Source organism: Protopterus annectens, chromosome 17.part0 (genome assembly GCF_019279795.1).
Source record: "Protopterus annectens isolate FY-2018-M chromosome 17.part0, PAN1.0, whole genome shotgun sequence".
Classification (NCBI taxonomy): Eukaryota; Metazoa; Chordata; order Ceratodontiformes; family Protopteridae; genus Protopterus; species Protopterus annectens.
Window position 1 is genome coordinate 421,641,672 of NC_056751.1, and position 21,663 is coordinate 421,663,334.

General features: G+C 42.5%; 1 protein-coding gene across 3 annotated transcripts in view; it reads left to right on the forward strand.

The window, feature by feature from the left end:
- The window catches only part of NR1H2 (nuclear receptor subfamily 1 group H member 2), a 1,405,479-nt gene that overhangs the window by 1,228,971 nt on the left and 154,845 nt on the right, over positions 1-21,663 (forward strand). For all 3 annotated transcript variants that reach the window (XM_044059298.1, XM_044059300.1, XM_044059299.1), the window contains exon 8: positions 18,502-18,710. In XM_044059298.1, coding sequence (XP_043915233.1) covers positions 18,502-18,710 — 209 coding nt within the window. The remainder of the gene's footprint in view (positions 1-18,501; positions 18,711-21,663) is intronic.

Here is a 21,663-nt window from a genome sequence, read left to right on the forward strand (position 1 = left end):
TCCTGTTTTTTTTTTTTTCAAGGGACTGGATATGAGATCTGTCTTGGAAGCTGTTACTTGGTCTTCTCACATTTTTACCAAACATTATAAGTTAGATATCATTTCCAGAGCCAGGGATATTTTTCATGGATTTATGATGGGCTCTTCTCTGCCCCCCCCCCCCTTACTTTCCAGTAGCTTTTGTACTCTTGTTCCAAGAGTAATGAATACTGCAACAGTGATAAGGAAGGACAGAGTTCAATTGTCAATTAGACAGATGTCTAACTTCTCACTGTTGCAGTATTCAGTCCCTCCCTCTTGCCCGTATTATATTCTGTTGCCCTACTGATGGCCAAAGGGTCTGTATTCAGTCTTCCATCTCCTCCTGATTCCCTTCCTGGATGCGCATGTTGTTATTTCTTTGGGGTTGCTGCAGTTCTCCTGGGGCACTTCAGTTCTGAGGATTAGGCATCAGTATATCAGATATGTACTTCACACCTTGCACATAGGACATACATTTGACATGCAACACCTGGAAGATGCAAAGGCTTTAGTATGCTGGCCAGACATTAGACTGTCTTCAGCAGGATATTTCCAAGGGTAAAGAATAACACAACAGTAAGAAGTAGGACATCTACTGTTATAAGAGCTTACACAACCGTACCTTCAGCCTTTATTATCCAAAGGTCTCCTCACCACCAGAGGATGGCTCTGAATCATTAAACATATTCTTGTTCCCCTCAAGTGCCGATTAAGACACCCTTAGAAGAATAACCTAACCAGCTGCCCTACTACAGTCTTGATTCTGGTGTGGGTCTGGAGAAACATTTCTCTTATTAGTTCACCCTGGCTTGGATAACCATCACAAAATGCCATGCATATTTTCCAAGTAGTATTGTCTTGACTTTGACCATGGAAGTCATGCCTCAGTTGGGAAACAGTGCTTCAGGGCTCGAGTTTTGTAATCTGTTCATTTATGCAGTCCACTGGTTCTGTCTGCCCTGGTGGTTACTACTTTGAACGCAACCCAGTGACCTATCAAGGAGGGTCCTCCCTGTTAAATAAACCCAAAAACATTACTGTTGATCCAATAGAGGACTGTTTTTGATGCTTTTCTTTCCTCCAGTCATGTCTGTTCAGTTTGCCTATCATTCAGAATATACTAGTATTTTAGTTGTTTAATAATATGGGTGTTCTGACTTTGTAGTTATTTTTTTATTTACATGAAGGCATTCAGTGGAGGTATGAGGGATGAACTGGCACATCTGGGGGAACTGTAATGTGTTTGTCAGTGTGGGCAAGTGTAGTCCCTAAACTGACAACTTCTAGAACTTTTTCAGATAATGGCAAGCAGAGAAAATGAGCTTGACCAAAGCTCCATCAAGGAAGATGTCCTTCTATATTACTGTTGCAATATTCTGTACATTGGGGATCTCCTGCCAAGGATAGCCCACATCTGGTCAGTATACTAAAGCCTTTAGATCTTGTATGCATCCATATGTCACATGTATACTGCCCATATAGGACATAGGGCATAAGGGTGACATACGGATGCAGTTACCTAGAGCAACTTTGCTGCCAATCTGAACACCATCATCACTCATCGGTCTGAATGCCCTTTGCTGTGCTGAAATACCTAGTCATCAGATAAGTGCCCCATTGGGGTATGTTTTTCTTCTTACTTTGGTCTTGTTTTCCTTTGGTTACCTGGAGTTCATGTCATCCATAAAGTGAAAATGTCACTATGGAAGGCAGAGTCCCCATAAGGATTGTAACGAATAGTGTTTGTTTTGTTTGGATGCTTCCCACAACCATACCTCCTGTAGTATTTGTAAGGTGTTTGTGCCTAAGACTGTTAGAAGCTGATAGTCCTCCTTGGCCATCTATCTCAAGAACGAGGGTAGAATGGCAAAATTAATTAATCCTGAGGTACTTCTGTTAAGCAAGAAGGCAGCCAAGAAATTTCAGCCAGATTCTTTGGCTGTCCAGCCTCCACCGGACATCTCTCTAGAAGTAGGTGGTTTCTCTATAGGCCATCTAGTGTCGACTTCAGATTCCTCTGCCTCTACCCTGTCGGAGGCCAGCATGAATCCTTTATTTTGCACATCTTCTGAGGCTTTGAGGCATCTAGTCTAGACATCAAGGGATAACTGCTGTTGGCTATTTAGTAGGGCCCTAGAAGGATTACACAGATTCTGGTCAGGGAAGAGGTTTCAGGTACCCTTACTGAATCTTGTCAGGAGTCGGAACCTCTGGCTGACATCCCTACCAAGAAAAAACAAAATGCCAAACATTCTTCTGTATTCCCTAAGGACCCTAAAAGGGAATGGCAAGAATTTACTCAGGGCCTGTTCAATGCCTTAATGGCCTTTGAAGTCTCCTCAAGGGGTTTCTGTGCCTACTCTACCTTGGACTTCTACACCTTCTAAAAGACCTAGGGAACCTGATTCCTCAGATGAGGATTCAGAATCTGATGAGGGGCTTTTGTTTTACTCTTTCCGGATGCCTTCTCCCTTGGCATCTGGCTCTGAAGAAGAGGAATCTGTTACTCCTGAGTCTCCTTCTGAGGAGATATCCTTTGAGTACACAGTAGCTACAATGAGGGAATACTTTATGTGGGATAATTTTCAGGTATATGATATCCAGAGAAGGTATTATGAGCTGTTTCAGGTGGACTTGACTAAACTTCTACTCTACCTCCTGTATTAGCTGCTTTGTTATACATCTTTTTATCCGCCTCTAGGACTCCTGATTCTCAGCCCCATGCCCCTAAGAAACCTGACAAGTTTTGTAAGGTTCCTAAGGATAGTCATTTCCTGTTTTTCTCCTTCTGATGATCCTGCTGTGATGTCAGTCTCCTCTGACAAGCTTTTCTAAGTTTTTTCCCTCTACCAACTTCCTGCCTTTGAATAAGATTGTGGGGCTATGGAGATCATTGGAAAGAAGGTCTGTACTGCTGCCACATTAGCCTTTAGGGCCATTAATTACCAGACTCACATGACCAGATATGTTCTGACTTTGATTGCCCAGGATTGTTAGGTTATTTCTGACCTCCCTGATTCTGAAGGAAAGTCCGCCACTCTCTGTTTTTGGTTCTGCCTCTCAGGTGGCTCACTACTCTATCAAGTGTGCTGTGATGCTTATGATGCCTCCTTCAGAGCTGCTGCCTTTGGGTCTGTCATGAGAAGTTATTCTTGGCTTCACCTGCGTCATTACCTGAAGATACTAAGGCCAAGTTGCTGGATGCTCCTTTGAATAATAAAAATCTCTTTGGGACTCCTGCCACTGATATATTAAGTCTCTTCAAGTAAAAGGTAAACCTTTGCAGGCCCTTAAACATATTTTTGTGTCCCCCATCCCTGAGTTCCAGACGAGCTGTCTTACTAGATCTGCTTTTGTTTATAGGCAGCCCCATCAGGCCACTAAAGGCAGGAAGGGTGGTGGGAAGCTCCTCCTGCTAAGCCTCCTTTATCTGACAAGCCTGCTTCTCATTGACATTTTGCCCTCCCAACCCTCAACCAGGTTAGTTCCTTCGGCTCTCCATCTGTCTCTCCAAATGGCAATTCATCACTTCAGATTCTTAAGTTTTGTCCGTCATCCATCATGGTTACTTCGTGGTGTGGAAGTCACTCCCTCCCTTTTCAAGGATTCCTCAACCTCGTCAAGAGCAACTTCGTCATTTCTCAGGGGTTCTTGGGTCCCTGGTGGGCCAGGGAACTATTCATAGGTTCATAGGTTCATACTAGGCTATCTGCCCTAGGGCATTTATAAGCCTAGCCAGAGTGTGTTTGGCTTTCGCCACCCATTTTAAATGAATTTTGCTATGCCCTTTTTCGAGGTTAGTATACTGTGCCTCTGTCTAACAGTGACACAGAAGTGATACCCGGGGTAAACCGACGATCTCCCATCCACTCATCAAGATTCCTCTTGAAGAGGGTCAATGAGGGACTCTGCCTAACCTGGACTGGGATTTTATTCCAGAGTGAAGGGAGCCTCTGGGTTATGAATCTGTCCCTCCAGCATGTCCTATTTATTTCAGTGCTGAGGTTCAAGTCTCTCGAGCACGTAGCTCGATGGGATTGGATTTTCTGAGGTGCAGCATGTCCATTAATTCCAGGTTGGACATGGCCTTATACGTCAGGCACAGGTCGCCTCTGAGCAGGCGGTATGCCACTGAGTAGAGCTGGAGTTTCTTTAACCGGGCAGCATATGGCATCTGTTTGAGCCCTTTGATCCTCTTGGTGAGGTACTTTTGGGGTCTTTACAGTTGCTGCAGTTGTCTGGTAAGGTACATCCCAAAAGGGGCATTGTACTCAATTATGAGCCTGATGAGGGATGAGTAAAGAGGCACGATGACCTCCCCTGATCTAGATGTGAATCCCTTCATGATTAGGTGGGCTATATAAAATGTTTTTTTAACCACTTTGGCCACGTGGTTGTCAAATGAGAGATTGCTATCAACTTGGGTCCCTAGCTCCCTAATTACTTCTTCCATACTTAATGGATTACCACCTATGTGGTAATTTGTGGGCACTTTGTTTTTGCCAAAGGGGATGACTATACACTTTTTGGCGTTTAGCTTGAGGCCATGGCTCTGGCACCAGTTGTCTGTTTCTATGAGGCCCTTTTGTAGGATGCTTGTGTCGGCTGGAGAGTTGATTATGGCACCCAGTTTGCAGTCATCTGCGAACTTGGTCAGCCACAGTCCTTCCATGTTAGCCTGTACCTCCGAGAAATATATATACCGAACAAGAGAGGTCCCAGGACTGAGCCTTGTGGGACGCCACTTGTAACTGGTTTGGAGTCTGACATGGCTCCAGCAATTCTAACCATGTGGGTTCTGTCCTTGAGCCAGTTTGCAACCCATCTAGTGATATAGGGGTTTATATTTAAGCTGGTGAGCCTATCTATAATGCCTGAGTGGAGTATTGTATCGAAGGCTTTTGCAAGGTCCAGGTAGGCTGTGTGGACCACCTTCCCCTCGTCAATGGCCTTGGTGACTGTTTCAAAGAAATCAACCAGATTTAAGAGGCAGGATCTGCCCTTAACAAAGCCGAACTGGGTAGGATCCAGTGTCTGTAGGTCCCCAATATCTTTATTTATGAGATCCATGATGATCCTTTCCATAGCTTTGCAGACCAAGCTAGTCAGGCTTATGGGGCGATAGTTTCCAGGATCTGTTGAGGCACCACCTTTGTGGAGAAGGACCACTGTTGCTGTACGCCACTCTTTGGGTACATATCCTGTAGTAAGGCTGAGATTGAACAGTAGTTTTATGTTTGGGTTTAGTTCTTCTTGGAGTTCATGTAGGACGCAGCCCGGGACACCGTCTGGTCCCATTGATGCTGTGTTTTTTGCTTTGGAGAGGGCGGCTCTTGCCTGAGCATCTGAGATGTCAGGGGGGCAGCACTCTGCTGGGATAGATATTTGCCCTTTTGGTGGGGAAGGGGGGGAGAAGTTTGCGCTGAACCTGTCATCTAGGATGTTGGCAATGTCTGTGGGTTTGGTGTATTTTTTGTCATTTTGGACTAATTCTGAGCATATCTGGGAATTCCCACCCAGGTTCCTAACATAACTAAAGAAAGCCTTGTGATTATCCTTAGTGTCGTGTGCATTTTTTCTCTCGAAGCTGGCCTTAGACAATTTTATGAGTGCCCGTAGTTTTTTGTTAATACTGATCAGAGATGCCTTCCCTTTTTGGGATTTTGCTCTGTCATGTAGTTGCTTCCTCCTTCTGTTGTATAGTTTGTTTATGGCTGGGGTCCACCAGACAGGACGCCTAACTTTGGAGGACTGGGTCTTGGTTTTATTTGGGATTGCATGATCCATGCATTCCTGAAGGTGTTCATAGAATGCGTTTATAAAGGATTCTGCAGTCTGGGCCGTATTTTCCACAGGCCCGGGGGCTTTGAAGGATTCCATCTTGGTTTTGAGGAGTGTGAAATTTGCTTTAGAGAAGTTTTTCACTGTGGTTTTCTGGGCAGGGGCTGGGGTCAGGATGTGAATATCTAGTGAGATTAGTTTATGGTCTGATCTTACCAGTGAGGGATACACTTCTGGTCTGGAGCATAGAGTCCCCATGTTGGTGATGATCAGGTCCAGTATGTTTTCCTCTCTTGTGGGAGTGGCAACGAGTTGTTCCATAGCATTTGAGTTTATAAATTCTAGAAACCTTCGGGCTAGGGTGTTGGAGCTAGAGTAATGCTCCCAGTCTATGTTAGGGTAGTTGAAGTCACCCAATATAATGGTGTTTGGAGAGACCTTCATATTTTCCAGTGTTCTCAGGAAGGCCGAGTGGGGTTCCTGGGTTTGGGAGGGTGGTTTGTAGCAGGCTATAAACTGGAAGGCAGTTTTACCCACTGTTAGTTGCACATGGATAGTCTCTGATGCTTCGTGCTGTGCCACCAACCTGGAGGTGTGGGTATCTTTGACGAATATTGATACTCCCCCTCCTTTTGTGGTTCAGTCCATGTTTTGGGGCCAAAAAACATGGTATGAGGTATAACCTGGTAATGCTGGGGTGCTCTCGGGAGCCTTGAACCAGGTTTCTGTTACTGCACAGATATCGATGTTCTCCATGCTAAGGAGAGTTTCGAAAGTGCATCTTGAGGTTTAGACTTCTGGCATTAAGTAGCATTACTCTTAGTTTCTTATCCCTTGTGATACCTATGGAGGTGGGTTTGTCTTTTGAGCCTTGCCTAAAAAAGGCACTATGGGGGTGGCAAGAGCCTTTGCCAATATCCGAAAGCCCAGGGGTGACAGGTGCAAGCCGTCCCTAGCGAAGCATCGTGGCTTGTCGAGCATGTCATCCCAGGCAGACAGGCATTGGATCCCCTTTGAATGACACCAATACTTAAGCCAATTGTTGAAATTGATCATCTTGTCTTCATATTGTGGCATCATTCTTGGTGAGGGTAAGATGCTACTCAAGGTCAGGGTCATACCGGCCTGGGCTACATGCTCAGAGATCTCCTCTATGTCTCTTTTCATGCAGTCCAGGGAGGTACGTCTCAGGTCATTCACACCAGCATGGACAATGACTGAGTCATATTTGTACTTGCCTTGGAATGACCTGAGTGTTTGTGTTATGTGGCGGATCCTAGAGCCCGACAGGCAGCTCACCATGACCTTCTCCTTGTTCAGCCTGGTGAGCGGGACGTCACTGCTTGGGTGTCTGCTTTGGAGGTCTGCTGCTTAGGCAGATTTTTATTTAGAGCCTCCGAGTATTCACCCTGTCCCTTTCTCACAAGTCGGAAAGGGATTTTGCTCCAGAGTGTTCATGGTTCCTCGAAAGGAGGGCACGTCAAGGCCTAGTCTATATCTTTCCTTGCTCAACACTTTTCTCAAGGTTGCTTCCTTTTGAATGCTTTCTCTTCAAACCCTGCTTCCCCAGGCTTTTCTGATGTCTTTTGATCTGAAGGATGCTTACCTTCATGTTGCTAGTCACCCTCTTTTCAGGAAGTTTTTATGCTTCTCTACTACTTGCCTGGCTCCTGTAATTGCCTTTTGCAGTCTCCTAGGAATTCAGATTTTTCCTTATTTTAGATGATCTGTTGATTCAGATACCTTCTCCAAGTTGCCTATTACAGGCTCTAGAGTTCGCCATATCTCTCCTTCAAAGTCCAGGGTTTGCTATCAACTTCCAGAAGTCTGTCCTGACTCCTCTCAGGATCATGTGTACCTGGGCTGCACGATTTAGACAATGCCAATGTTGGCTTTTCTTCCACCTCCAAAGGTTTTGTCCTTGACAGCTTTGTCTTTTCTTCCTCTGCCTGCCATTCCAGCCAGAGAATGTCTTCAGACCCCAGGATTCATGGCCTCTTCTATTCCAATACTCCTTGCCAGACTACATACATGGAAGCTTAAGTCGTATTTCAAGTCAGTTTGGCTTCAGCATTGCCACCCTCTGGATTTCATATTGCCTCTCCTTTCTTGTCTCAAGGGGAAATTTCAGTGGTGGACTTAGCAACCTACCCTCAACCTAGGCCTGGCCTTTCATTCTCTGGTTGCTTCTCAAGAACTGTTCAGGCACCTCTTTTCTCAAGACGAGCTCAGGGTTTTACATCAGGCAAGAAAACCCGCAACCAGAAAATCTTATATGTCCAAATGGAAAATATTTTCTGTCTGGTGTCATGCTCATAGCCATGATCCTTTACCAGTGAGGGTCCCTCTGGTTCTTTCCTATTTGTATGAATTGCTCCAGTCTGACTTGGCCTGTTCTTCTAGCAAGGCCCATTTGTCAGCTGTTTCTGCCCATCTGCCCCTGAATCCTCCTCTGGCTTCTTGTTTTGAGGTCAAACAGTTTCTTAAAGGCATCCTACATTTTAGGCCTCCAAGGAAGCCTATTTCCCTTCCTTAGGACCTTAAATTTGTTTTGTAAAATATGACTTGGGCTCCTTTTGAGCCTGCAGTTTCTCTGCAACACTGTACTTAGAAAATGGTCTTATTGCTTGCTCTTACTTCTGCTCGAAGGATTTCTGACCTTCAGGCCCTTATGGCTATTCCTCCTTTTTTGTTTTTTCACAGAGACAGGGTGTCTCTTTGTACTAATCTTTCTTTTATGCCCAAGGTTGTTAAATAAGCTGTCCTTAAATTAAGCAGTACAATTACCTTCCTTTTTTTCTTCTCCTCCACAATCTGTTAGTGAGAAGATCTTGCATACCTTGGGTTTGCACAGGCAGCCCAGGTATTTAGATAATACTAAGAACATTCATAAGTCTGACCAGCTTTTTGTTTCTTTTCATCCCAGAACATTGGGTTTGGCTGTTTCTAAGTAAGGCATCATCTCCTCCTGGATGTCTAAGTCCATTTCCTTTCTTTATTCCTTTCCTGGCAAGTGTCTGTCTACTATAGTTAGAGCTCATTCCACAAGGCTGTTGCCTTCTACTTGTTTATTTATTTAATATTTGTTTGCTAGGATAGTCCGACTGGGTGATAAGCCCATTTGCAGCGGAGTCCCAGGGAGAAAAGCTCCACAGAAAAGTTTTACAATGTTTAGAGAAGGACAAAACATAAGTTATAAACATCCTAAGAACTCTTACTCTTCTGGTGCTTTCTTCAAGGGTTTGGACACCAATTCCATCCTTGAAGCTGCCACATGGTCTTCAGTGCATACTTTTACTAAGCATTATAAACTGGATATTGTTGGTAGTTCAAGAGCAGGTTTTGCTAGGGCCATCTTGCATAGGTTTGTTGAGGACTCTTCCCAGCCTTCCACCTCCCACTCCTTTTCTTGAGCTTTTGCACTCTATAAGGTGCAGAATACCGCAAAAAGTGATATAGAATGACATAAATGTATAAAACCTTACCATAACAGATGCCCTTCTCTTCACTGTTGCAGTATTCGGTCCCTCCCTCCATCAGCCTTTTTCTTGTGGGCTTTGATTTGCTTACTCTCCTGGCCAAGGGTCCCCATTTTCCATCTGCATTTTCTCCCCCGGATGTGCATGGCCTCGTTTGTCCACTGGAGACTATTCTTTACTGAGGTAATTCAGTTCTCAGTAATTGTGTCGTATGTCACACATCCGCTTCTTGATTAGGATGTACTGTAGGATATGTACGGTGCATACAAGATATAAAGGCTTTGTTCATAGGTTCATAGGTTCATAGGTTTATACTAGGCTATCTGCCCTAAGGCATTTATAAGCCTAGCCCAAATTTTTGTGGCTTACGCCACCCCTTATATGAAAAAATACTGTGCCCATTAGTTTGTTGTGCCTCTGTCCAGCAGTGACACAGAGATGATTCCCGGGGTAAACCTACGATCTCCCATCCACAGGTCTAGATTTCTCTTGAACATAGTCAGCGAGGTGCTCTGCCTCACATGGACCGGGATTTTATTCCACAGCATAGGGAGTCTCTGAGTGATAAATCTATCCCTCCAGCACGTCCTATTTATATCCGTGCTAAGGTTTAAGTCGCTTGCTCTAGTGGTTTTGGTGGATTTGGATTTTTTGAGGTGGAGCATGTCCATTAATTCCGGGTTGGACATGGCCTTTTATGTCAGGCACATGTCACCTCTGAGCAGACGGTATGCGACTGAATAGAGCTGGAGTTTCTTCAATCTGGCAGCATATGACAGATTTTGGAGTCCCTTTATCCTTTTGGTGAGGACCTTTTGGGGTCTCTCCAATTGCTGCAGATGTCTGGTGAGATACATCCCGAATGGGGCATTGTACTCGATCATTGGTCTGATAAGTGAAGAGTACAGGGGAACAATGACCTCACTAGATCTGGATGTGAATCCCTTCATGATCAGGTGGGCAATGTAGAAGGTCTTTCTAACCACTTTAGCAATGTGAGTGTCAAAAGAAAGGCCACTGTCAACCTGGGTCCCCAGGTCCCTGATAACCTCTTCTGTGCTTAGTGGATTGCCACCTATATGGTAGCTTGGGGTTACCTTGTTTTTCCCGAAGGGTATGACTATACATTTTTTGGCGTTTAACTTCAGGCCATGGCTCTGGCACCAGCTATGTTTCCGTGAGTCCCTTCTGAAGGATATCCGTGTCCGATGCACTTTCCACTATGGCGCCCAGTTTGCAGTCGTCTGCAAACTTTGTCAGCCGAAGTCCTCCCATGCTGGCCTGTACTTCTGAGAAGTAGATGCCAAACAATAGGGGGCCAAGGACCGAGCCCTGTGGGACACCACTTGTAACCGGCTTGGAGTCTGACACAGCGCCAGCAACTCTAACCCTGTGGGTTCTGTCCTTAAGCCAGTTTGCAACCCATCTTGTGACATATGGGTTTACATTTAAGCTGGTAAGTTTTTCTACAATACCCGAGTGGGGTATTGTGTCGAAAGCCTTTGCAAGGTCAAGGTAGGCTGTATGGACTGCCTTTCCCTCATCAATGGCCTTGGTGACTGTTTCGAAGAAGTCGACCAAGTTCAAAAGGCATGATCTTCCCTCGACAAAGCCAAACTGGGTCGGGTCCAATGTCTGCAAGTCCCCTATATCTTTGTTTATGAGCTCCATTATGATCCTCTCCATAGCTTTGCAGACTAGACTTGTTAAGCTTATGGGCGGTAATTACCAGGGTCCGTGAGGCGCCGCTTTGTGGAGTGGGACCACAGTTGCCGTGACGCCACTCCTTGGGCACGTATCCTGTAGTAAGGCTGAGATTAAGCAGCTGCCTTATATCCGCCTCAGATACCTCATTTAGCACGTGTAGCACACAGCCGGGGACACCATCCGGTCCCATTGATGCTGTGTTTTAGCTTTAGAGAGCAGCTTTCACCTGCGCATTTGAGATGTCCGGGAGGCTACACTCGGCTGGGATAGTTATCTCTCCTTTAGGGGGGGGTGAAGTTTGCACTGAACCTGTCTGCCAGTATGTTGGCGATGTCTGTGGGTTCAGTGATTTTTGTATCATTTTGGACTAATTCTGAGCATATCTGGGAGTTTCCACCCAGGTTCCTAACATAGCTGAAAAAGGCCTTATGATTGTCCTTTGAATCCATGGCAATTTTTCTCTCAAAATTGGCCTTAGTTGATTTTATGAGTGCTCGTATTTTTTTACTAATAATGATCAGGGGTGACTTCCCTTTATGGATTTTGTTCTATCATGTAATAGCTTTCTCCTCTTATTGTAAAGTTTGTTAATGGCTGGGGTCCACCAGACTGGACGTTTACCCTTTGTGGAAAGAGTCTTGGTTTTATTTGGGATTGCCTGATCCATGCAGTCCTGGAGGTGTTCATAGAAGGCATTTGTAAGGGCTTCCGCAGCTTGGGTTGTGGTTTCCTCTGGCTCAGGGGCCTTGAAGGATACTACACCAGTCTTGAGTAGTGTGAAGTTTGCTTTAGAGAAGTTCTTCACTATGGTCTTTTTGTTTGGGGTGGGGGCGGGATGTGGATTTCCAGTGAGATTAGTTTATGATCAGATCTCACCAATGAGGGATATACTGGACAGATGTGTTGGGCTATCCTTGGCAGGAGATCCTGCAAGGATACTGCAACAGTGAAGAGAAGAGAACAGCACCTACTGTTTTGGTAATATTTTATACAACTGTACTTTTCTTTTGTAGATCAACTGACTACTTAGCATGTTTCTGCGGTAGCTAATTTTCTTACGTCATATTGAGCAAGTGTCACTTTATAGGTAACAAAGCAGCAAAAGATAATTAAGTTCCCTGTCAATCTGTACCTGACAGGCTAAAAGTTTTTTTTGTTGTTGTTTAATTGTGTAAGGTATTGTTCTCAGTCGTCTTGTCAAATACTAAGATACTCTTCAGTTCACTACATTTCTGTGACATCACCTAAAAATACATATTTAATGGGTATTGGGATATGACAGTTCCAATTTGTCTGTTATAAAGGTGTTAGTAATATGGCCACTCCGGTGGTGTAGAGGGATAGAGATGTGACTTTGGCCCAGTCAACCTGGGTTCGTTTAGAGGCTTGGGAGACTGACTCAGCAGCAGGGAAGGGATTAGCATTCTATCCCAGGTGGGAGGATACTTGTTGCTATGCCCCTTAAGGAGGGCATGGTCCAAAGAGGGGAGTTGCAATCTGACATGAAAACAAGTGTGGTTAGTGGGAAAATGAAAGTGGGTAGCTCATTTAAAAAAAAAAAAAAAAAACGGCCAGAAGTACAGATGAGCCAAGCCCTCAGGAAACCCTCTGGATCCACGATTGTCCCCAGCAGTTGCAGAGTAGCTGATGGACCCTATGTGGACATAGGGTACTCGGGGTTGGGCCAGTAACAGTGAGGTCCAAGGGGAAAGGTAATAATAATACCTCAGGTAGCATTTGAAACCCTGGAAGCTTTTTAGTACTAGTTTATTGATTCGGCAGACATGCATATATACATATATGTGAGTGTTTTGTATTTATGTATCTATATATGTGTGTGCGTTTATCTATATATAGTATCAATGCACAGCAAATGGACAAGCAGTGTCTGTTGAAGCAAAATTAGTTGACTACTAAATGCTACATGAAAAAGTTACTTGATCCCCCTCCCCCACAGAGCTATTTCCAGTGCTGTGATGGTTTTGTGATTCACCAAAGTAGGAATGAAACTGAGTGTCAAGGCTGTGCTGTTCAAAATTTGGGTCTAGTAATTGTGTGTGTGTGTGTGTGTGTGTGTGCGCGTACAATTTTCATGTCTTGCACTTTCTGACCCCCCCGCAAAAACATACCTTACAGTTTTAGAGTTTGAGTTTTAAAAAAGAAGATAGGAATAAATTCCCTTCCTCCCTAACCTAAGAACAAGTCAAACCGAACAAATACTAAAGTGCAGTATTAGGCCTGTTTTTAATAGTAACTCTCAAGCATCCAGAAACTACAGTTATCTGGCATCTACCACTCCCGATGGGTGCTGGTTATACACACTCACACACACACATATATACATATGTATGTGTGTGTGTGTGTGTGTGTGTGTGTATATATATATATATATATATATATATATATATATATATATATATATATACATACACACACACACACACACACACACACACACAAATATGAGTGCACTGATTAACTTCTACACACACAAATGTAGACAAAATTAACGTTACTATGCATGCACCTAGCAGTAACCTTGGTGCATGCAAAATTTTAAGCATCAAAAACAAACTGAAACACTGTATTTTGCAGGTTAGCAAGCACCCTACTCATCCCTCCCCCTGCCAATAATATATATTGACTCCAAGACTGCACAGTTTTGGGGAAGGAACATATTTCCCAACCCTGAGAATTGTGTGATTGAACACTTGTCAACCGTCTGCATAGTATAAACAGATGTTCATCAAAGGTAGAATTAAATATCTCCATGGATGAATATAAATACATACACACACTCACACACACACAGACACACATGTATTAATAGAGGAATAGTTACAAATCCCAGTGTGACAAAATACAAAACTACAAAATACTGACAAAAAATAGAAACAAGAATGAATGCAGTCAACTAAAAATCTGTAGCACATAATACAGACAAAAAACAAACCGCCCACATTAAACACATTACAATATATAGACTATCTGTCTCCTTTTGCAATAAGTTTAAATAAAGCCCCCCAAAAATGTCAGACGTAATTGGTCTGAATGGTGGTACTGTTAGGGAAAGGGTTTTTTAGAAGGTAAACTGTAGAGGCAGGGTTAAATGACATGAGGAAGTCCCCCCACCTCACCCATCCTTAGTCATGTGTGCAAATGCTAACCATATTGCTTCTCCCCTAACCCCACCCCTGCATCTTAAAATCAAAGAAAAAACTTTCCCTAACAGTTTCATTGTAGATTGCACTTGGGCACACTACACACACACACAACACTAAAACTATGTCGCCTTACCTAGCTGTTACTCTACCCTGACCAGCACATACACTCCCACCCCTAACACTGATCTACTTACCCTGTCAAGAAAAAGTGCATTCAGTAAAATGAACTCTGACATCTTATGTGTCTGTGTGATGTGCGTACGTGCATATGTGTGTGTGTGTGTGTATTCATAGGTTGGTACTAGGCTATCGGCCCTAGGGCCTATACAAGCCTAGCCATAAGAATTCTCTGGCTATTTCTTCCCACTATATTTACTTCCCTTGTTCTTTGTCTAGCAGAGTGACTGAAGTGATCCCTGGGGTGAATTTCCTATCTCCCATCCAGTCGTCAAGGTTCCTTTTGAAGAGGGCCAAAAGGGCACTCTGCTTGACATGTATTGGCAGTCTATTCCAGAGTCTGGGGAGTCTCTGGGTCAGGAACCTATCCCTCCAGCATGTTTTGTTCATTGTGATGACAAGGTTTAGATCCCTGGAGCGGGTTGCTCTGAGGAATTGGGATTTCTTTAAGTGTAGCATGTCCAACAGCTCTGGGTTTGACATGGCCTTGTATATTAAGCAGAGATCGCCTCTGAGTAGACGATATGCGATAGAGTATAGCTGGAGTTTTTTTTTAGACAGTCAGCACAGGGCATCTGCTTTAGGGGTGTGATTCTTTTAGTGAGGTATTTCTGTGGCCTTTCCAGTTGTTGTAGATGTTTTGAGAGGTGCATACCAAATGGGGCATTGTATTCTATAATGGGTCTAATGAGGGATGAATACAGTGGGACATTGACCTTCTTTTTTCTGGATGAAAAGCCCTTGGTGATGAGGTGTGCCACGTAGAAGGAGTTCCTGACCGTTGTGGCAATGTGGTTATCGAAGGTGAGACCACTGTACACCTGTGTCCCTAAGTCTCTTATCACATTTTTGGTGTTTAGTGTACTGCCACCTATGTGGTAATTCACGGGTACATGATTTTTCCCAAAGGGGTTAACTATACATTACTTGGCATTGAGCTTGAGCCCATGGCTCTGGCACCAAGCATCTGTTTCTGTAAGGGCCTTTTGTAGAATATCCACATCATGTGGGGACTTTGTTAGCCAGAGTCCTTTGGTGTTGGCCTGTACTTCAGAGAAGAAATGCCAAACAAGAGCGGTGCCAGGACTGAACTCTGAGGTACTCCACTTGTCTAGAGCTGGATTTGGAGTCAGCTACAGTGTGGTATTCTGTCAGTAAGCCAGTTGGCAACCCATTGAGTGATGTAGCGATTAATGCCCAGCTTTGTAAGTTTATCTATGATTCCAGAGTGGGGATGGTGTCAAAGAGCTTGGTGAGGTCCAGATAGGCTGTGTGGACGTACTTACTCTTGTCCACAGCTCTAGAGTCTGATTCGAAGAAGTCAGTCAGGTTCAGGAGACAAGATCTGCCCTTCACGACCCCAAACTGGGTGGGGTCCAGTGTTTGAAGGTTGCCAATGTCTTTGTTTATAAGTTCCATGGCTTTGCAGATCAGGCTCGTCAGACTGATGGGGCAGTAGTTCCCAGGATCCAAGGTGGATCCCCCCTGTGGAGTGGGACAACTATAGCTGTGCGCCACTCAGTGGGCACGAAGCCTGAAGTAAGGCTATGATTAAACATGACACTTAGGTGAGGTGCCAGTTCATTTTGTAGTTCATGTAGTACATAGCCCGGGATGTCGTCTGGTCCCATGGATGCTGTATTCTTAGCTTTGGACAGTGCGGTTTTTACCTCTGTGGTCGTTATTACTGGAATTTGGCAATCTTTCAGTATTGAGATGGGCCCTTTAGGGGGGAGAAGTTGGCACTGAATCGCTCTGCCAGGATATTGGCAATATCCTTGGGATCAGTATATTTAATGCCATTTTGTTGTCGCTCAGAGCAGATCTGAGCATTGCCATTTAGATTCTTGACATAGCTATAGAATGCCTTGTGGGTGTCTTTGGAATCTTTGTCAATTTTATTTTCATAACTAGCTTTAGAGGATTTTATGAGGGATCTCAGCTTCTTACTGAGGCTGGTAAGGGAGTTTTTTGCAATCTGGGATTTTCCTCTTTTCTGCAACAGTTTCTTCCTTTTGTTGTAAAGTTTGTTTATGGTAGGGGACCACCTGATTGGCTTTGTTTTTGGAAGAGAGCGTCTTGTTGCTATTTGGGATGGCACAATTCTTGCACGAGTGGATGTGTTTGTATAGTGCCTTAGTGCAGGATTCAGCAGTTGAACTTTTAGTTTCCTTCTGCATGGGTGTCATGAAATTTGTCACTTCTGACTTGAGTAGCATAAAGTTGGCTTTGGAGAAGTTTTTTTATGGAGGTTTCCTTACTGATGGATGGGGGAGGGATGTGGATGTCAAGGGTGATTATCTTATGGTCCGACCCGAGCAACAAGGGGGTGACCATAGGTGTGGAGCATCGATTTCCCATGTTGGTAATAACCAGGTCTAGGATATTGGAACCCCTGGTGGGACTATGGATTAGTTGATCCAGGGCATTGGAATTTATAAATTCCAAGAACCGTTGGGCAAAGGTGTTGGTACATGAGTAGTTTTCCCATTTAATGGCAGAGTAGTTGAAATCACCCAGTATTAGGGTGTTTGGTTGTATCTTAATATTTTCCAGTATGTTTAGAAAGGTGTAGTGAGAATCTTGAGGCATGGTGGGGGATCTGTAGCAAGCTACAATTTGGATTGCAGTCTTACCCTAGTGTTAGTTGCACCTGGAGAATTTCAGACGCACTGTGTTGGGCAACTAGCCTGGTGGTGTGAATATCCTTGGTGAATATGGACACTCCTCTACCTTTAGTGTTTCGGTCCTGGTTTGGTGGCCGAAAAGTGTGTGTGTGTATATATATATATATATATATATATATATATATATATATATATATATACACACACACACTTAAAAAATGCACTGATGCAGGTGGCTTATGTACATGTGTGTGCGCTTAGGTATGTGTGCACACACATTCAGTGTGTGTACATGTAGTGTGTTTTTTTATTTCTGTTTTTTTTTCCAAGCCATAGACTGTTAATATAGTGCACACTGTTCATCCACTTTGACTTCCCTTTTTGTAGATTTATAGGTAAGTACTTGGCAATCGGTCTGCAGACCATTTCATTCATGGCCAAGAAATGTCTTTCAAAATCTGATGTCTTACCTGCAAAAGCAAAAATAAATAAATAAATAATCTTGGGAGCAATTAGAACTGTAACAGAAAAAATAGGATTCTTCCTTTTCTTTCTTTGGTTATAACTAAATAACTGCTCCAAGGACATCCTAAACTAGGGTAGTACACGTTACAGTGCATTCTATATCTAAACATATTTATATAGGCTTCTTTAACAGGTGACAGGTTTCAAATCTTCTGTGTCCATTTTTCATTTTGTTCGATCGAGAAGTGGCTGGTAGAGGATGTTTTCTCTACAGTACTCATTAACCTGGTGATCAGCTATAGGGTCTATATTGAGTGAGCGAACGCTTAAAAAAGTGAACGCTGATTCATCGATCCTAGTTCAGTGAACACTGAAAATCCTGAACACCCAGAACAGCGAATTTCTTCTCAGGGAAAGAAATCGCTGGGACGGTTTTGGGAGTTTGCCATTTCCTCCACTGTACTGCGATCTCGGAGTTGGTATATTTAAGTAAGGGGCACACATTAAATACTGTTTGTTTTTTTTTGTGGAACAGCGATTTTTGTCCCGGGGAAAAAAAAATCGCTGTTTTGAGTGTTCGGCATTTTCAGCGTTTGCTGAACCAAAGTCGATGAATAAGCGTTCGCTTATTTAATATAGAATATTCTCAGGTGGAGTAAAATTGGAAAGGTTTTTTTTTTTTTTTTTTTTTTTTTTTTTTTTTAAATTTATTTATTTATTTATTTATTTAACCAAGTTGGTTGGTATGCTGTTTTACAGACCCTACTCAACAAGAACCCAGTCTAGGTAGACAGTAAAAGCATGCATACATTGCACAAAAAATGAAAAAAATATATATTGATGGAGAACATGTGTAACTGGTTTCATACATTACATATGCAATGATATAATTGTAGAATGAAAATGTACACAGTGAAACACATGTAGTATACATAAGTATACAATAATTCAAATAAATATACTTTGTGTAACTATAAAGCTAACTATGTATGACTGTACTGCAGACAGTGCCTGGTGATGTTAAGAGTATGTTATGCCTCTTGAGATGTAACATTTGAGTTGTACTTTCTTTCTTAACAGGATTACAGGTGGAGTTTATAAATCCTATTTTTGAATTCTCTCGGACAATGAGGCAGCTACAGTTAGATGATGCAGAATATGCGCTTCTTATCGCCATTAACATATTTTCTGCTGACCGACCGAATGTACAAAACCGCCAGCTTGTGGAAAGCCTTCAACTGCCATATGTGGACGCTCTTCACTTATATACACGAATCAAGAGGCCACAGGTATTGTGCTCCTCTTGAATATTCATTAGTAGTAATTAACATGTCTAGTCAGATGGCACTGCCAAAAGAATGAAAACAGTAGACATTTACTCTGAAAAACTGACAAAATCTGCCGTTCTGTTTATAGGAAATGCTCAACATGAGACTGTCAGCCAGCAAAGCTGCATCTCATCTTCTAGCTAGTTGCAGAGTAAACTTCTCACAGAGTATGGAATAGCAGGATGCTAAAAATACATGATGTGAGTGTTTGTAGATGTGGGTGTCTTGTATATGTTTTAGTGGAAGCCAGGAGGTACATTAATTGGATATATTTAAATTACATAATATCGTCACTTTTTACCACTTAGACCAGTGTGACTAAGTTTCCTAGCAATTGTTCACACAGCTGAGAAAATACACTGTGCTGATGTGAAATGTCTGTTTTATTATGTTTTGTTGTGGATGCTCTATCTCACTACTCAAGAGTTGAACATGGCTAAGCAGCTAAGCAGTGGTAATATTAACTGGACTCTGAACATTTCTTTGCAACTGTCAGCATTTATGTCACTCTGCTATGTTTTCCACTAGCTTAAATACAGTATGAGATCCTTTAATAATGATTCCTCCAGTGAAAGCCAGCAGTGTACAATGAAGACCCTAATTGTAATGTTCTATAACAACTTTTTCTAGTGGCACGTAGGATGCTGACATAATACAAGATGCCTGTCACTATTGCCAAGTTTTTAATGAGAGTTTGTGATGAAGGAAGTGGACATCTGAAAAAAAATAATGTTACTCAAATAGAAACTAGCATACTTGCAGGGTAAGTCCTTCCAGGAAACAGAGCACAGAGTCTGCTTCCTTCTTTTTCTACTTCCACAGCAGGTAAAGATAGTGGAGTAAGCCTCTGCTGAGAAGTCTTGCAGTCTCAACTGTGTAATAAATTTTAATGTAAACCAGAAATTTTGAATAATTTTTGCATCTTATTTTGAGATATCAGATGTTTTAATGGAGTGATTTCCCCACCACAGGTACTAGATATCAGCTGTTATCACACTTCTTCAATCAGCAGTATATATTCACCTCTCCAACATTTACATCTATATAAAATTAATGCGTCTTTCACTTCCCCCACAGGAGCTCTTACTATTACTTTGCACCATATTCTCATCCCTTTTTCATAATTTTTTTTTTCTTAACTTTTTTAGATCTCTGTTCACAAGATTGTCTGCTGTCCCCATGGCTTTCCAGTTGACAAGAGTTCATAGGCAAACTTAGAACCACAAAAGGTGGAAACATGAGGCAGAATCACTTATTTTTCCACTTTATTTAGTGCTTTCGTCGTCACAGAGCAGGACTTCATCATCCCTTTTGAGCATGTTCTTAAAACATCAGTCCTTTTTATAAACTATTAAAGGTTTTTCCCCCACCACTTCCTGATATTCTTGTGCTACCAACATAGGCAGGTTGGTAAGATGATCAAATGTGGACAATGCCATCAATGTAAATACTTGATGGAAGGGAATGAAGTTGAGCTCAATGGGTTTGGTATAAAAAAAGAGATATAATTGTAGTTCAAAAGATATAGTTTATGTAGCGGTGTGCCAAGAATGCCCAGGTTTCTATACTGGGAAAACTAAAAATAGCTTTAGGAAAAGGATTTATCAATATATATATGACATCCACAAAAAGGACAAAAGGACCCTAACAAAGCATTGTACCTCCATACGTCTGAATATGATGGGCATTCGTTTAAATTTATTATCATTGACTACGTTGACCTTGGCCAGAGGGATGGACTGACATGACTTTTTGGAATACAAAGAACTACAGTGGCAACTACGCACCAATGCTACTATGTATCCAGGTCTGAATGAGAACATATTTATTGGTCGAGTGCTAAGATTAAAAGCTGCTAGTGTTACATAAAACATTTTTAGTAAAAGTTTTTTGCTGACAGATCAAACTTATTGTATAGGAGCAGCTATTTTTGTTGGTTTTACAAGTTTAATATTTTTTATGTACATGTCTTTTTTTTAATATTTATTACATCTTTTTTGTATATTTAATAGTAATATAATGAAAAGACAGTATTCACTGTTAACCATTTGAGATGATTGGTTCATTGATGGGAAGTGTTATATTTTCAGGAGTACTTAAGCTTGAGTGTTTGTATTTTATTCTGATAAAATCCTGCTCTGTGAGGACAAGAGCGCTAAATAAAGTGGAAAAATAAGTTATTCTGCGCATGTTTCCACCTTTTGTGGTTCTAAGAGTTCATAGACCCATTCTTTCCCCTCTGGAGTAAGAGACCATTGGCTGAATTGTTACTCTTTAAAGAAAAGAGTAAGGCACAGAGAGTAGGGTGTTTTCTATTATGTTCCTATATCCTGTTGGCTGTAGATGATTGTCCCTTTTGAATTGAGACTCCGACCCCATGTGCAAAACTGGTAAAAAAGGGGGTCCACCCTTAAATTTGCTTTCATTTCTGCAGTCATCCGGTCTGGAGAGCACATGCATGCTGTTACATATACTTCATACCCATAGTTGTACAGTGCACTGAAAAGTACAACCATGGTTGTCTTCCAGGCCCACAAATTGCATGCCTTACACCTCTCACTTTATTATGTGCTGATGTTGCAGTGGAATGGCCACGTGCTCACACACTTCAACATCCAGATTCTCCATCGTCTAATCCAAAAGTCAGACATTGGATCTGATGTTGTCCTTTTCATTCTTCCTCACAAATAGGTCTAGAATCCGATCCTTGGATCCGACTCGGCCACTTATACAAGACTTTGGATCCAATTCTCAAGCTCCTCCCTCTAACCATAATGCTCTACTCTGACTCTTACTCCTCAGATCTCATTTGTTGCCATAGCTGCAAGATGGAAAGATCCAGTCTTGAGTGTAAGAGTATCTTTTTAAACTTTTTCTTTGTTAATTCTAATACTGATTTCTTCTAATTTCTTCT